Below are 17,881 nucleotides of genomic sequence, written 5' to 3'. Positions count from 1 at the left end.
GCTCTATGGGCTTATAGGACAGCTTATAAAGTAACTACTGGAATGACACCATTCAGAATGGTGTATGGTACTGAAGCTGTGGTTCCTATGGAGTTTGTAATTCCCAGTATGAGAATGGTTGTAAAGTATGGACTGGACTTCAACGATAATCTTAAGAAACGACTGGATGAACTGATGCAGTTAGATGAACTCACGCAAAGAGCTATGTTGGAACAGGAAATTTTTCAACAAAGAAGGAAGCACTAGCATGATCACCGAATTAAAGTCCGAGAATTCCAGAAGGGGGACTTAGTGCTTCTATATCAGTTTAAATTGGGTCCAAAGAAAAGATTGCCTGGGCAGGACCTTTTGAGGTTGATTGGGTCTTCTCCAATGGCACATTCAGATTAAAAGACTTATCTGGACTGATGTTGCCGGGAGTATATAATGGAGCAAAGATCAAACTTTATTATTCAGAGATCATAGAAACTGGGCTAGAAGAAGTCACTAAGGAACTGGAGGTTGTTGATCAAGAGATACCAGAAACAGATATTTTTGGTCTTTTCCATGTGCAACCAGTTCCAGCTTCAGAACCAGTACCGGAAGAATCAGATCATACTGATTTAAGAACCAGTACCAGTATGGTCCAGCCAAAGTGGGAATCAATTCAGAACCAGTATGAACACACTTTCCAAATTTTAAGTGGCCAACGGTCAAGTGGTGTGCCAGTGATAATTATTACAAGGATGGGTTGCAGTCTTGTCCAATGCATGTTTTCCACGACAGCAACGGCGCACACAAGTCTAGGAGCGACGAGTGGTGGAGCTTTTATGGCGCGAGCACGTATAACAGTCAGGAGAGTTAGCATTTTTCCTCATAAATCTCCTGCGCGACGCTTTCCTCCTGTCAACCATTCGCCATCGCCGAGCTCCGAGGTTTCTTCACTTCAACCGCAAACTTCGACCTTTGACGAGAGAGTTCACTGTCAGACAGCTTTACCAACGACACCAGGAAACGGCTTTAACACAAGTAAGTCCTCTTCGCCTTCGCCTGTTTCATCATCGTCGACCTCACAGTGTATGGGTAGAAGGAAACGCTCAGCGAAGATGCAGGAAACTCTTGAAGAAACCCAGGCTATAGTTGTTGAGGCAAAGGCAAGCCTTCCTGTTCTTTGATACAGTAAAATCCAAAGATATGTCTTTACTGATCACGCAATGACTCTGCTACAACTCTGGGATTTGTGAGTTGTGTTGCAAGCCACAAGGATTGCTTTTCAGGCAGATATTATTAAGCAAGTTCTTGATTCCTTTGATGCTGAAACTAGCAGTGATGTGATAAATAATAGGAAGGTGTCAGTGACACCAGAAGCCATTGCATTTGCATTTCGGATGCCTAATGAGCCCAAACCGTCTGTGGCAACTGCACAGCAAATAAGTATTGCTCTAAAGGAGGACAAAACAGCTAGAAAGAAGCGCAAGGCAAGTGCTCAAGGAGTTCCAGTAGGCAGGACTGGAAGCCTCCACTTCTTACAGGTTTGTCGCCGAAGCAGTCAGTCTTAATAATAACCCAACGTATGTGTCTGAGAAATTATTTGCTATGCTGTTGGCCAAGATACTGGATCCACAAGTCCATATCAACCTGTGTCAAATACTCTCGCATAATGTACTCCAATAGACAGCCAAGCTGAAATCTCAAACTGTTTTCAAGGCATGGTATGTTTGGCAATTTCTGTTTTGGGCTACTGCTGCAGATGTTAATGAACAGGTAAAGCAGGCATGGAGTGAGCAGCCCATTTCTAAACCACAGAAGATTGAACTGTCCTCAGACGACGAGGAAACAGACAATCAAACGATTTCCAATGACCTGAAAAGGAAAGCCACTGCAGAGGAAGCTGGCAGTTCAAAGAAACCAAGAATCACACTAACAAAAAGCAGTGAATTCTTGAAGCAAATCGAAAGCCAGGTTAAGGCAGCAAGCACTGAGAAAATTGTACCTGATCAGTCAGTTGTCAAACATACAGTTGCTGCTGGATCTGGGAAAGATCAAGTAAAGCCAGTCACTGAGGCGAAGGTACCAGACCAACCAGGAGACAAAGGCAAGAATCAACTGGATAAGGGGAAAGGTCCAGCGACCTCAACGTTGTCTGAAACAGTTCCTGCCACTTCTGAAAACCCTCTTCAACTGGTTAAAAAGGATAAGTTGCAGCAAATGTAAACTCAGCAATTGAGAGGGCATCTCTTGCTCACCAAAACAGATTATGCAACTCTACCTTATGTGGCTCCTGTGGCAATATATGAACCTGTCGATTCTAATCCAACCACGGTCAAAGACAGATGTTCAGTACTGATACAGTCTTCTTGGAATACCATTGTCAACTGTATGGGACAATTGGTGGAGGCTGCTGGATCAAAAGACGAGATCAATAAGATCAAGGCTGACTTGGCAGAAGCACAGCATCAAATTGCAACACTCCAGAAAGCCCAGGAAATGCAGAACATACAACACAGGGTATTGGAAGCTCAATCAGAAAGAGCTCAGGAGTTGTTGAACAAAAAGCTAGCCAAGGCTGAGTCTGAAATTATGATCATGAAGAGTCAAAGGAATGAGGCACTGAGAGCTGTCGAGCGAGCTGAAACAGGGCTCAGAATGAAGCGGGCAGAATTCAAGAAGCTGCTAATACACCATACAGCTCTGAAGCGTTCGCTGACTGACAGATACATCTACAATAGCTTGTCTGAAATTTTAAACCCCGCAGGCAATGCTGTTTTTTATTTAAAAAATTTAAAGTCCTTAATGGAAAGTCTGTAGAGTGATTTGCAGGACAAGAGGGTGAGTTCAAGAATGCTCTGATGAACCAAGCCATAATGGATTATATTGAGCAACAGACTTCCCCGAATGCGGAAGGAGAAGATGAAGAAGATGAAGCTGATCAGGAGGAGGATGATGAAGAGACTGTGCATACAAAGGATGATGATGATGCCCCACCACCATCTCCACCCCCAGGACCTGGTACTGGTGGGACAGGGCCAGATGAAGGAGACCAGTCACAGGCAGACCAACCAGACTAGACTGAGGGACAGCAGGAAGGACAGGGAACAGAGCACCAATCGGGTCATCAGCAGACTGAAGAGCAGTAGCCCAGTAACACTGAGAATCAGCCCACGGATCAGTCCCATCACAGCAGAGAGGCTAAAGGGAAAATGAAGGTTCAGGATGAAGGACCAGTGAATGATCATCAGCATTCACTTCAGCTCATTACCTTGAATAAGCAACTGAGACATCAACAGGCCTCCATCACCAGACAGTATCTGGACAATGATGCTCTCTGAACTGATTTAGAAAGGTTCCAAAGACTATATGTGGGAGCCAGGGAAATGGTAGAACATTGGAAATCTGCTACTTTCCATGATAAAGAAGCTTGTAGACTATCTGCACATCCCAGTACAGTTCATCTGTTGGAACGAGTTCCGGAATGGATATTCAATGCTGATGAGAAAGTGGTAAACCCGCACTGGCAAAGACAGTCTACTGCAGATTGTCAGTCTTTAGCTCTAGAACTGGAACTTATGCTGGGTAACAAACCAACTTACCGCTGCATGAAGGACGTTAGGATCCAACTTAAGGATGTTGTGGTACAACTGCAAACTGCCAGAGGTGTTTTGGACAAGAGAGTGAAAGCCATCCTGGAGGACCAAACAGCCACTAGGAGAGGACCTCAAACGCGAATGTTAGTGGGAGCACAGGCAACTACTCTCCGAACTCTATTCCAATTAGTAAGAATTACTAGGAAGATGATGCAAGAAGAAAACCAGGCAGTCCTGAATTTCCTGGAATTTGTGCCTGATTTTCCAATTCTCTTGTATGCTGTTCCAGCAAGAGAAACTTAGTTGCCAAGATTCTTTCCAGCGCTGTATCCTCGACATCAAGAACCAGTTGATCGACTCACATATTTCAAAATAACTGATGAGCTTTGAGATTGGTATGAGCGATCAACTGTGGAATGGAAGACTTGGCGGACACTGCTCAATGATGCTCTTCAAATCAACGACATCCAGGCAATGAAGAAAGAGCTACACCAGATTCAGCTATGTATGGGCCAGTGGAAGATTCAGGTTAGAGGATTGACTAGGATTACTAATCAGTTACTACAGCTCACAGTCGAATCTTCCAAACTGCCTGAGAAAGACATTGCAACAAAGCCGGGTCTGGCACCGCAGTACAGGGAGATGGCTGAGATTCTTTTCGAAGCTCGCGTCAAAACAAATCAGCCTCTTCCAGAAGGATGGATCCATACTGCTTCGCATTGTCATAAACTGGTCAGAACCAGACTGAGCAAGGGCAGGCGTACACTCTATGATCCTGACACCAAAACCTATCATTCTCTCACACCTTATGAAGTAGAGATGACCACAGACCGACGGGATCAGCTTGAACAGGAGGCCATTTACCGACTGATTCAGAAGGAGAATACTGATGTTGGAACTTCTCAAGCACCAACCCGATCAAAGAGCAAAGGCAAAAGGAAGACGGTCCAATGGAAGGATACTGGGTAGTTCTATCTCAAAATTCAGGGCGACTTTTCTTCTCAGCAGGCAGGGAGAGGTGACAGCTCCACCTTGGCCTTTTCAGCTGTCTCTTGCAATCTGTGATCTTTCTAAAGCTCTGCATCCTTCACCATCTTCTCAATGTCAGACTCTGACAATACATCAGAACCAGACAATGGATTTTTCAATCTCACATCAGAATCAGACAGGAGAATTTTTCAGAAATTTTAGAATCTTACCAAAATTCAAGAAAAAAGGGAAGGATGTTGACGGCTGGATAGCCACCATGTGGAAACGTGTTCTTAGAAGATGGGCAGCAAATCACTTAGTAATTACTAGAGTAATTACTACAGTAAACCCGAAGTATATAAATAGAACCCATTACATTGATATCGGGTTGGCAATTGTAATCACTTGTATTAGCGCTTTGGGCTATAATTGCACTTGAGCATCAGTGGTAATATTATTGGTTATACTTTTTCTCTGTAATCATATTCGCTGTAATCTCAATCATGGTATATATTTCAGTGATACTTCTCAACAGTCTTTTGAATCTGAATCTGAATCTGAACTCTATTCCAATCTACAAGTCTGACTCTTATTTCAGTATCCACAATTCAGTCTAGTCTCTGATTTCTGTCTAGTCTGCTGTGTGAAATCTTTCCACACTAGTAGTAGCTGAAATCCTTCAACACTGGAATTAGTTGTCTCAAGAGATCAGGTCCAATTCCACAGAGAGAGAGAGAGAGAGAGAGAGAGAGAGAGAGGTGTGGCACTTTTGAAGCATTATGGGCCTCCGTTTGTAGGTGCACAACTGGAGTTTCCAGTGGCCCAAATTGAGGATGAGTGTTGCGCTATGGCAAGCTTTTGGCAAGAGTGGATTAAGGCCTCTGTCACATAGGTCCACCCGGACGTGTGCGCTATTGATGTGGAAAAATGGGATTGGATGATCGTTGTGTCTACTTATTTGGAGAATACCTGACAAGGAGTAGGGAATGGGCTCTGGGAGGCCCATTCCACAGGTCACACGAACGGCGAGAGACGGGAGTGTGCTGTGGAATGGGCTGACCAGAGCTCATTCCCTAGCCATCACGCGTCGCTACCCTTCTGACAAGTCAACAGTGAGAATTACAAGACCTTGTAATTGATGACACGTCAACAGCGAGAAATTCCAAGCGGTGACAGACCTGCTGCAACCGATGGCTGAGGTGGAATCAATGCCCCAACAACCGTAATGGACCCGTCACCCATCTCCAACCCCTTGGCGGATGCTATTGATGTGGATTGAATCATTGTTGTCTGTTGTATTTGGAGAATACCTGACAAAGACCCGTCACCCGTCTCCAACCCCTTAGCGGATGTTATTTGTGTGACAAAATGGGATTGGATGGCTACCGTGTCCTCTATAATTAGATACTTGTTTGAAACTGCCCTTATTTGTAGATCCCCTTCATTTACTATCCGACTCACTCTTGCTCTAGACATAGTGAACTCTAATTATACCCAAAGTGTTCTTCCCAATCATTATGTTGATTATGTTCGTCTTAATTGTAATTTCAACAGTCAATTGCTTTGGCATGCTAGGCAATTGAATCAGTCTGCAAAACCCAAGAACTCAATGATAAGCTTTAGACAACATTGAATTCTTTTTCAAAAACTGAAGTAGATTGTGAATTAAGATACATTATGTGTTTTCATCACATTCATAAAAAGGGAGATACAAGCTCGAATGCTAACAGTCGATAGAGCATGATGTACAATAAGATATGATTTTCTAATCCATACAGGTAATAAGTTACACGGAACATAGAATGTACAATTCGAAGGTACTTAAAATGGGTTGTCTAAGTTACTCTGAACCAGTTAAAAGTTAAAAGTAATCTGTGCTCCTCTCCCCTACTCCAATAATCCTTCACACTTGGTCGTTAGAGCTTCATCTTGAACAAGGAACAATAGACTCTTCTTGTCCAACCAACCTCATCCATAAATTGCATCCTCCTTAATTTTATCTTCACAACAAACATCAAGTTGTGACTTCCCGAACGCAGTCAACATCTGTCCACATGCACACCAGTGATATCAAGAGCATGGCAAAGCAATTATAGCAATAGCTTCTAAATTCTGTGAAGCCTATCGAGCTATTCGTTTCTACGAGCACATAGATCTGCAAAACAAAAAATCTTTAAAATACACATATTGAGAAGCAAACCTCCATTGATATGCGGATGAGCTTACATGTTTATCAACCAAGCAAGAATTTAAAGGCAATAATGTAAATAAATCTGAAACTGTCAACTTTCATCACTCGCCTACATACGAGGAAATTGTTCAAAATTCATAGTATTCTGGTGCGCAAAAACATCAATGCATCCAATGTCCAACCATACGACAATGTAGTATGCATCATCAACAAAAGTTAAAAATACTCAAAGTAAAACCTCGACAAGCATTTCATACCGCGCTAACATCTACCATTTTATGCAATAACAAAGAGAGAGCAACGTAAAAATTTTCAAACCCAATGATCAATAAAAGGAGAAGAGCTTACAAGCCAAAAGTACCAGCAATGCTCTGAGAAAAAGAGTAGAAAGTTCCAATGTAATGCTTAAAATCTTGCAAAATGTTTTGTGCTTGCATCTACTACCCTACTTGGATTGAGTTTAGCAAAAAAAAATATGCCACCTGTGCAATGATCTGGATATCGGTCAATGCTAAGTTGCGTGTAGGTGACCTTTGAGCGTGATCTGTTATTTTAGTCTCCAGCACAGACAAGAAGATCAAATGGAGCCCCAGAATGATCAGACCCTTGGCTTACTTAGCTTCTCACAAGCCACAAGCTGAAGACAAGCGCAGCAAACCGAGAGTCAAAAACATGAAAACAATGTGCTTTGCAATTCTTGCCACAATTTTGATCTCTCTCTCTCTCTCCGTTGAATGATAAACAACTTCATGCAAGAAAGACCCTTATGTATGTGACATCTTCATCACCCAGCATCCTCATGGCGTGACACCGAGGGGGAAGGGGGTTCCCTTGGCCTACCACTAAAGTGGGTGTGTGTGTGTGTGTGTGTGTGTGGGGGGGGGGGGGGGGGGGGGGGGGGAAGCATGAAAGACAAACATGACATTTGCCATCTTTCAGCTCGTCTGCAAGAAATAGACACTCACCTATAAAGAAAAACAGGTGAATCCGTTGTTACATCGTGTCCTCGCTCTCAACAGCACGCCAATGTGGTGTTCGCGGCTGAATATGTTCCTGGCGCCAATCGAGCCCCTGAATTGTGCCCTCGTCAGCTTCTCCCCTCTCTTCTGTAGCGCATTCAGAAATGAAACCCTAAGCAATACTAATGACTCCTCACTATTCACAGATGCCGTTCTCATTGTCGAATTTGAAGGTTTAGCCAATTAAAATCCAATAAGCAATAATATGTGCTCTCAATTTTGGAAAATGTTCAAATAGTGCGAATCTTAGGGGATACTCACGTATTACTGAAGAAGAAAGGCAAAAGGTGAGGAGTAATTGGCAATTGAGCCTGTAACATTTAATGGCCTAGTAACTTGTGTGTAGCGAAAAATAACATGAACATAGTGAGCATTCATTAGAATAGGTTCCTAATGAGCATAATAGGAGTGCTTGGGTGGAGACAACAACAAAAAGCATAACACCTAGTCAGATAGGCATGAACAATACTTCAAAAGAGAGAGAAATTAAGCTATTGACAATAGTTGAGGACCGGATTTACATGGAGCCGGTCCCCCCTCCAAAAGGGTTTGTATTATAGGTTTCCCCCATCAAGAGAGACATTTTACAATACATCCTTTGTGTTCCTTCAATAACTAGCTAGTGCAATGAAGATGGAAGCTTCAAGCACTAAGCAAAACACAACATCAATTCCCTCACGGTCTTAGACCCAAGACCTCACACACCTTCGAAGATGGTGAGAGCTAGCGGGGTATGAGGGTAGATTGAGAGAAAGAAGGAGTAGTCTTATGAGAAAGATGTACATCTCCTCACATAATCACTCATATTAGCATAGCATAGCTTAGTAATTAGCATGGTAGAGGAGATGAGCATGCATTGAATCTTGGCTCTTGGTTGGATTTGCATCACAAAGCCAAGAGTTGTTGGTGTAGGCCTCCCTTCTCACAAGCTTGGAGTAGGTGATAAGCTTTCCATTCAAGCTTGAGAAGGAGAGAGAGAGTCTTCTTGCTTCACACATGAGCTAGTGTGAGTGTGTGTGGAATAATACCTTGAGAAATTCAGCCCCCTCTCTCTCTCTTAGTCGACCCCTCATGCTATTTCCTCTTGTTGACTTCCCATTGGACCCCTCCAAGCTTAGCCAATAGGATTTAAGGAGCATAGTGATAGTCTTCTGACATGTGTCCCCCTTTCTCCTTTTGTGAGAGCTTTAGGTAATTAATTAATGCAACTAAACTCTCATTGGATCCCTTTGTCTCCTGGCCAATAGGAATCAAGCAAGCCATTGGGCTTCTGAATGCTCATTGGACCCCTTGGGAGACTGTCCAATAGACTTCTAGAGAGCTTAATTCTTATTGGTTCTTTAATTAAGTGTTTTTAAATGAATTAAACTAAATTTACTCTAGCCTAATTCTTATTGGTCCACCTCCATGGCCATCCAATAGGATTTGAGTGCACCTTATGGGCATCTGGGCTAGGCAGCTGACATGTCTCCCTCATTCCCTTTGTGTAAAGAAAGCTTGTGAGTGAGTGTGTATGTGTTTCTCTCTCATCCCCTACTTGCAAGGCTCTCCCCCTCCTTTGTAGGAGTTTTGAAGACTTTTTGGTACACACACAAAGCATCCAATTTCCCTAGTGTTTGACCTTTGGACACAACCTTTGAATTTTGGAACCTTAGCATTTTGGAAGTCTTAATGGGTTGAACCTTAGGGTCTTTAAAGCCCATTGTTGCACATTGCTCTTTTGTAGATGGCCCCCCCGTTGGATCCCTATTTTCCCTCCTTTGGATCCCTACCGTGGCCGTTCTGCCAGCTTAACCAATATTCTAGCTTTTTCTCCCCTAGCACTTCCCCATATTAAATGATCAGTTTAACATGAGAAAATCATTTAGGAGAATTAGATATTAGTTACTATGACATTACCTCTCTCTTGAAAATTGAAATCATAGTCGTCCTCGACTACTATGGGGTAGAGAAGATTAAGCCTATTCATTAGTCCTTTTTCTAGCGGGTAGAGGATCCCTATCTTACCCTACGACGTCGTTCCAGAATGGATGACTAATCCATTTGGTGCTTGCGAGCCTAAGCTACCCACAAGCATGTCTGCACATTAGTCCTATCAATCTTCCATAGTAGTGACAAGCTCTACTTGGTGTTTGGGAGACGTCCTCTCCACAAACTTGATTCTAAGCATGCATACTCCTTTACATTTGTGCACAATAACGAAAAAGAGAGTCTTATAAGACAAAAACTTTGTTCATTTTAAACATTTGTACATTTGCTTACTCTAGGGAAGCATTGTAAGCATTGACAAGGTTTAGGTTATCCTTTAATTGTATGCCTTGCATCCATCTAGCATCTTCAAAAGGATAATTCTTAAACTTAATAAGATATCATCGAATAGTCTTACCGCCTCTCAATACCTTGTCTTCATGTTGGAGAATGGACACGGGCTGCAGCACCTCTTCTTGGTCCTCGATCTTCGGTGGGTCTTCAATAGTTGGTTCTTGAGGTGGCTCTCCTTTGTAAGGCTTTGGTAGGTTCACATGGAAAGCATTGTGTATGAGCCAATGGCTGGGCAACTTGAGTTGATAGGCCATCCCATTGATTGGCCTAAGAATCTGGAAGGGACCATAGTACCTTTTTGCTAACTTGGCATAGTACTTTTGGTGTCCCATAGGATTCTTGCCCGTCGTGTGCCTTAATCGAGCCTTGGGAAATTTTAGTAAGCCCCAATCATTTTCTTTAAAGGCTTGGGCTCTTCTGTGCTTATCAGCAGTAGCCTTTTGCCTTTGCTGTGAGATAGAGATAGCATCCTTAATCTTTTGAAAATATTCTTGTAGGTCTCGGCTATACTCATCTACAATGAAGATGTTCCCATGTACCCTAAGTAGCAGGGGACTCTTAGATCTTCCCTCAATTACCTCGAAAGGTGCTTTTCGCGTGGAAGTATGGACAGTGTTATTGTAGGCATACTCCACCAAGGGTAAGTACTTCTCCCATTGGGACCTTTGATCTACTTCGTTACATAGGCTTTTAGTAGATCAAGAATTGTTAGGTTAGCTATTTCACTTTGGCCATCAGTTTGCAAGTAATAGGTTGAAGAGAAATTTAGCCTTGTCCCTAAAGTCATAAAGAGACCCTTCTAGAAATTACTAGTCATTCTAGGATCTCTATCCGACACTATGGACATTGGCAAGCCATGGTACTTGAAGATTTGTGAAATGAAGAGGGTTGCCATTTGATGGGCTTTGATAGTCTTTTTGACAGGTATAAAATGAGCTTGTTACTGAACCTATCTACTATCGTCCATATTCCCGTATTCCCATGGATAGACTTAGGCAATCCAAAGATAAAATCCATGGATATGCTCTCCCATGGTGAATTAGGGATTGGCAAAGGTTGAAGAAAAACTTCGTCTTTTGGCATACCACACATTTAGAAACATACTCTTGTATGTTTGCTTTCATGGTAGGCCAATAGAAATATGTTTCAATCCTTTTTAGGGTAGATTAAATCCCTCTATGTCCTGCATAAGGAGGAGCATGAGATACATTACTTTCTCATGTAGTGAGTTGGTAACACGTAGTCTATTGCCATAGAGAAGATAACCATCTTGTAAAGTAAATGGTTCCTCTTTCTTCCCTAGTGCAAGGGTTGAAATCACATCTCTAAAATCGGGATCAATATCATACTCATCTATCATAGAAGATAGATCATTGTGAGTTGCTATGGAAACTGTATTCACTCTCGGTCATCTTGAGAGTGCATTGGCTACTTGATTATGCTTGCCAGCAACGTGAGCAATATGAAAATGAAATTGCAAAATGAAATTTGCCCACCTCATTTGTTTGTCGAAGAGCTTGGTCTGCGTCATGAAGTACTTAAGACTTTGGTGATCCGTCCGTAGAATGAAAGGAGTCCCCAATAGATAGTGCTTCCATGAGTCTGACGCATGTAGAACTGCGAGGAGTTCCTTTTTATATATGCCAAGAGCTTGCTCAACAGGGTCAAGCCTTCGACTTTCATAGGCTATGGCGTGCCCTTCTTGGAGCAAGACAGCTCCAAGGCAATCACCACAAGCGTCACATTGGACCTCAAATGGCTTTGAGAGATCCGGCAGTGTAAGCACATGTTGAGAGATAACCTTTTCTTTAAGCTTTTCGAAAGCAGTGTTCTCCTTGGCAAACCATATATACCTAACATTTTTTCTTTGTTAGGTCATGTAATGGTCCCACGATTTGTGAGAACTTTTCTATGAAGCATCTATAGTATGCACACATACCTATAAAGCTTCTTAGTTCATGAAGATTCCTTGGTTTATGCCATCCTTTTATTACCTCTAACTTGATGGATCCATTCGGATGCCATCTTGAGAGATAATGTGACCTAAATATTGAATCTCTTGTAAGAAAAACTCACTTTTCTTTTGATTAACATAAAGTTTATTCTCTCTTAAGACTTGAAATATTACCTGAAGGTGTTGCTTGTGTTCTTCTAATGAATTAGAGTAGATGATGATATCATCAAAGAACACTCCAATAAAGGTTCGATGAGGCCTAAATAGCTTCTCCATCAAGCGGTTGAATGTGGCTGATGCATTGGTCAAGCCAAAAGGCATGACAATGTATTCGTAAAGACCAAACGTAGTGCAAAATGCGGTCTTTACAATGTCTTGATCAACTATCCTTATTTGATGGCAGCCACTTTTTAGGTCAATCCTACTGAAGTAGGTCGATCCTTGTAGCTTATCAAATAGGTCTTCTACCCATGGAATGGGAAATCTATTTTTGATAATGATCCTATTTAGTGCTCTATAGTCGACACACATACAATATGTGTTGTCTTTCTTTTGCACTAATAACACGGGTGAGCAAAATGGAGATGAGCTAGGCCTAACCATGCCCTTTTCAACTAACTCATGCACTGGCCAATAATCTCCTCTTGTTGAGCTTGAGAAACTCTATAAGGAGGTTTATTAGGTGGTGAACTTCTTGGAAGGAGTTCAATTGCATGGTCATCATTGCCTCGTTTAGGAGGTAGTTCACAAGGGATGTCGTCAATAAAGACATCTTGAAACCCCTTGACAAAATTGGATAACTCTAATTCCTAGTGGTTGTTTATATTTTCTTTTGCTAAAGCATTAGGTTGCTATGTATAAGGTATACAAGTCAGTGGGTGCCCAGACTCTGGGCGGTCGGGCAAGGCACAGACGCCTATACCCCAACAACCTCCCACTTAAAGGCGACTGTGCCTTTAAGCAAGAGAACCTAGTCTAAAGACTACAAAAGGCGAGAGAAAACCGCTCTCAACCGATGCCCACTGGCTGGCTGTGATCGTGTGCATCCGGCTGTCCTGCTCCCGTGTAAGTCCATACACCACCAGACGTACCGCACACGTACTGCAAGTATGTACGCAATACCTGCATATCTCCCTCGTGCACTATGCCATCATCAGTCAACAAACGACTGACAACCCCAACTGCAAATGCTCCCACTAAAGCTGCGATATCCGGTCTCAAGATCAGCATCTCACAGATGAGACCACCGAATGCCGATGCAATGCTAGCGGGCCCTGCTAGCTCTACGGAGCATGCATCAACATATGTATCCTTGGCAATAGGCATCTCTGACTGACAAGGCGTGTCAGCCACATGCATCTCCTGACTGTCCACAAAAGACGCATCAACCTGTCGTGCAACCTCAGAGCAAACCAGCTGCTCTAGGTGTCTGCTGGAAGACATATCCTGCACAACTATATCCCCATGCTCACTGTCGAGCATAGAAAGGAATGACTGCATAATCGTTGACATCTCAGCCTCCTCTGCAATCATCCACTGCAAACATGACCACTCAATCTGCTGTGACTCACTAGAGCTCTCATGCTCTAACTCTGTATGCATAGACTCTTGCACAACGTCCTCTTGTCGTGACTCACTAGAGTAAGACCGCTCTACCTGTCTATCCTGCATAGAAGTATCTCGCACAACTGACTCTCTGCTTTGCTCAGTCACTAGCAAAGCATGCATGTTTGACTCTGTCACCTCTCTGTGTGACTGCTCAAGTCGTGCCCCAACTGTGTGCACAACGAGCTCACTACTCTGCACTCCATGCAAAGCATCCTGCAACCCACAAGCAAAAGAGACTCACCTGCTCTCTTGCTCTCTACCTGGTTGCGTGATCACAGAGACAACACCGTCTCTCGCGTGATCCACATGCAATGGGTAACCTGTACCACTCTTGGCACCTCTCGCAATCACTAGCGAACCCAAATGCATCACAAAATCTCGCTCTCGTAGCGAAATCTGACATCCACAATCTCTAAGCTGACCAATCGAGATCAAACTCACTGTCAAATCTGGTACATAGCGCACATATCGTAACAAGTAAGATTCACCACTCGGTAATGACAGTCTCACATCTCCTGCACCTGCTATCGCATGCACCGATCCATCGGTCAAACGTACACTGCCAAGCATCCCGCTAGAATAGCTACAAAACCATGCACGATGCGGCGTGACATGAAACATAGCATCTGCGTCTAGCAACCACTGCGAAGGGAGTGCACTATCCACATGTATAGCATCTCGTGCATAGCTCGAGGTAAAAGTGACATCCCCGTCACTAGTATACTCCGACACTACATGTGCCTCAACTGTCAAAGCAACTGAGTCCATGGCATCACTACATACATCTCTGAGACTGCCATGTCTCCTACGATGTCGCATACGATGAAAACAACGCCGTCTAACGTGTCCAGAATGACCACAATACCAACATGTCACATGTCGGCGTGCTCGTGAATGTACATGTCTCACACGAGTCCATGATGACTCTGATCTATCATACATATCATGTAATCTGCGCCAAAGTGCTCTCGAAGTAGTCTCATACATGACAAGAGCATATACAGATTCCGCAAGGTGCAAAGAGAGTGTAGATAGTGCCATCTCCTCTAGCTCCTGCCACTGATCGTCAGACATGTTTGAAGGTCTACCTACATCACCACTCAATGGTCGATGCAACCCTCGCTGTGTCAATGCATCAAGCATACACTCTCTCCATGCCGCAAAGTCTGACCCATCAAACACGCGCATCTGTGAGAGGTCACAATCTGATCGATCACTTGTCTCTGCCATGAGCACAATGTAGCAAACTAGAAAGCAAAACCACCTCACCAACAACACCTGAAAACTGTCTACCAATATGGCCAGAAACACAATGTAAAACCTGTAGACACACTCCAAAATAGAGCTCACGCAATGTCAATACAAGCCTTGCCTGCTGTAGTATCACACTGTGTGGTATCGATGCATACACACACACACAAATCTCCCACCTGCAGAGAACACCGCACGTAAATGTTGAGTGCAACCCGCAATCTCTACCTAGATCGCATAAATGATACGCATAAAACTCCTGGGAAAATTTCGCCAGAGTTTTGACGCACAATGGCTATCAACACAAAATAACCATTGTCCTGCAAGCTCAATACAATAAGCAATCAATGCGCATCAAACTACACTCAATATACATGCATAAACTCTGCAAAACTATGGCAAACAATGCTCGAGATCACAAGACTCTCCCACCCGAGAGCAAACCACTGTCTCAAGCAAAGAAAGATACACAACTCCTCACTCTTGCGAGAGTGGATACAAAAACACAAAACTGTGTCCAAACTGACAAAACCTGTCAAAGTGAGAGTAAACACTCGATCACAAACTATGGCGAGAATCTGGGAAAAATCCGACAGAATTTCCCCTGAAAACTGAGCAAAAAACTCAAGTACAATCTCTACCATAAACCATAACACTACTCAATGCCAATGAGTAGAAATGCCAAAATGGCTCCACATTTTTACATACAATGGCAATCCGCACTCAACGTACATCAACGGAGTGACCGCGCATAAGCAAACGCCAAAAGATTTGCAATCCGGAAACTTATTCAATGCGAAAACAATGCTCTCAAGAGAGCTCACCGGCACTTGAAAGTGCTCGTCAAAATGCATGTATAATGGGCATCAACCATGCGCCATAACCATATGCAAACCATCCGCAAAGACCATGAATCCAAGCACAAAATCACTGCCAAAGTATCCTGTGAAAACCAGTGAAAGAAGCTCCACCTGTGTGCTCCAAAAAACTGCGTCTCTCAAGAGACCGCTTCGGTGGTGTGTAAACGTTTCCGTACTTCGTTGCCCAAGTCTACCAAAAACCCTCAAACCACAAGCTTAACACAAGCTGCAATTGCATCTTTAGCTCAGAATTTATTCACTCAACTTCAAGCATCTCCGATGTTTCCAAAAGTGCATCAAACTCGCACACAATGCGACAACAGAAAATCTGAATTTTTGTATATAGTCAGTCTGAACTGAATATCAGCAAAACGGTGAGGAATTTGCAAAAAGTGTCTTCTACAAAGTTGTCGACCACGTCGAAACGGATGGGAATCATGGACCGAATTCTCAGATCTGCATTCTACAAGGAGAAAAACAAATTTGAAAACAGTGCTGCTGCGCACACAGTTTTAGGGCAGCACCTTCACTTACACACAATCTTCCACACTCCTTTTTGAGCTTCCACAAGAGCATACATCACTCTCAACTGAGCTCACAAGCTCCCATTTCATTCTCACAAAGCTTCCAAGCTTTCTTAATCTCTCTACCGTCGAGAGCGAGCGAGCTATTGCCTCGAAGCTCTCAAAGCCGTCGTGCTTTCCGCGGTCACCATAGCTCTGATACCAATTGAAGGGGATCGGGGAGCACCACAGACGGAGAGTGAGAGAGAGAGACACACACACAAATGTGGGTGGGGAGACTCAAAGAGTGAGCAGCCCCCTATACACTTATGCTATGTATAAGGTATACAAGTCAGTGGGCGCCCAGACTCTGGGCGGCCGGGCAAGGCACAGACGCCTATACCCCAACAGGATTTACATAGAGACTGTCCCCCTCCAAAAGGCTTTGTATTATAGGTTTCCCCCATCAAGAGAGACATTTTACAATACAATTCTTTGTGTTCCTTCAATAACTAGCTAGTGCAATGAAGATGGAACCTTCAAGCACTAACAAAAACACAACATCAATTCCCTCACGGTCTCAAACCCAAGACCTCACACACCTTCGAAGATGGTGAGAGCTAGCGGGGTATGAGAGTAGATTGAGAGGAAGAAGGAGTAGTCTTATGAGAAAGATGTACATCTCCTCACATAATCACTCATATTAGCATAGCATAGCTTAGTAATTAGCATGGTAGAGGAGATGAGCATGCATTGAAGCTTGGATCTTGGTTGGATCTGCATCACAAAGCCAAGAGTTGTTGGTGTGGGCCTTCCTTCTCACAAGATTGGAGTAGGTGATAAGATTTCCATTAAAGCTTGAGAAGGAGAGAGAGAGAGAGTCTTCTTGCTTCACACATGAGCTAGTGTGAGTGTGTGTGAAATAATGCCTTGAGAAATTCAGCCCCCTCTCTCTCTTGGTCGAACCCTCATGATATTTCCTCTTCCTGGCTTCCCATTGGACCCCTCCAGGCTTCACCAATAGGATTTAAGGAGAATAAGTGATAGTCTTCTGACATGTGTCCCCGTTTCCCCTTTTGTGAGAGCTTTAGGTACTTAATTAATGCAACTAAACTCTCATTGGACCCCTTGGTCTCCCGGCCAATAGGAATCAGGCAAGCCATTAGGTTGTTGAATGCTCATTGGACCCCTTGGGAGACTGTCCAATGGTCTTCTAGAGAGATTAGTTCTTATTGGTTCTTGCATTGAGTGTTTTTAAATGAATTAAACTAGATTTACTCTAGCCTAATTCTCATTGGTCCACCTCCATGGCCATCCAATAGGATATGAGTGCACCTTGTGGGCATCTAGGCTAGGGATCTGACATGTGTCCCTCATTCCCTTTGTGTAAAGGAAGCTTGTGAGTGAGTGTGTATGTGTTTCTCTCTCATCCCCTACTTGCAAGGCTCGCCCCCTCCTTTGTAGGAGTTTTGAAGACTTTTTGGTACATACACAAAGCATCCAATTTCCCTAGTGTTTGACATTTGGACACAACCTTTGAATTTTGGAAGTCTTAATGGGTTGAACCTTAGGGTCTTTAAAGCCCATTGTTGTCCACTGCTCTTTTGTAGATGGCCCCCCCTTTGGATCCCTATTTTCCCT

At 43.4% G+C, this 17,881-nt stretch overlaps 1 protein-coding gene across 2 annotated transcripts; it reads right to left on the bottom strand.

The window, feature by feature from the left end:
- Positions 1 to 6,166: 6,166 nt before the first annotated feature.
- LOC147425148 (uncharacterized) lies at positions 6,167 to 7,938 on the bottom strand. 2 transcript variants are annotated; one of them, XM_086499927.1, is made up of 3 exons: positions 7,721 to 7,938; positions 7,206 to 7,267; positions 6,167 to 6,578 (listed from the first exon to the last, which is right to left on the bottom strand). In XM_086499927.1, the coding sequence occupies exons 1-3, from the start codon at positions 7,899 to 7,901 to the stop codon at positions 6,501 to 6,503; spliced, it is 321 nt and encodes a 106-aa protein (XP_086356053.1). In that variant the 5' UTR covers positions 7,902 to 7,938; the 3' UTR covers positions 6,167 to 6,500. The 2 variants fall into 2 exon arrangements, 1 of the variants encoding a protein (XP_086356053.1); XR_015186412.1 differs by lacking the exon at positions 7,721 to 7,938 and having other exon boundaries at positions 6,167 to 6,687; positions 7,206 to 7,360.
- Positions 7,939 to 17,881: the final 9,943 nt, after the last annotated feature.

The sequence above is a fragment of the Adiantum capillus-veneris genome, chromosome 25 (genome assembly GCF_014529385.1).
Source record: "Adiantum capillus-veneris isolate H3 chromosome 25, ASM1452938v2, whole genome shotgun sequence".
Taxonomy (NCBI): domain Eukaryota; kingdom Viridiplantae; phylum Streptophyta; class Polypodiopsida; order Polypodiales; family Pteridaceae; genus Adiantum; species Adiantum capillus-veneris.
Note: the sequence above shows the minus strand (reverse complement) of the source record. Positions and strands in the feature narration are given on the sequence as shown.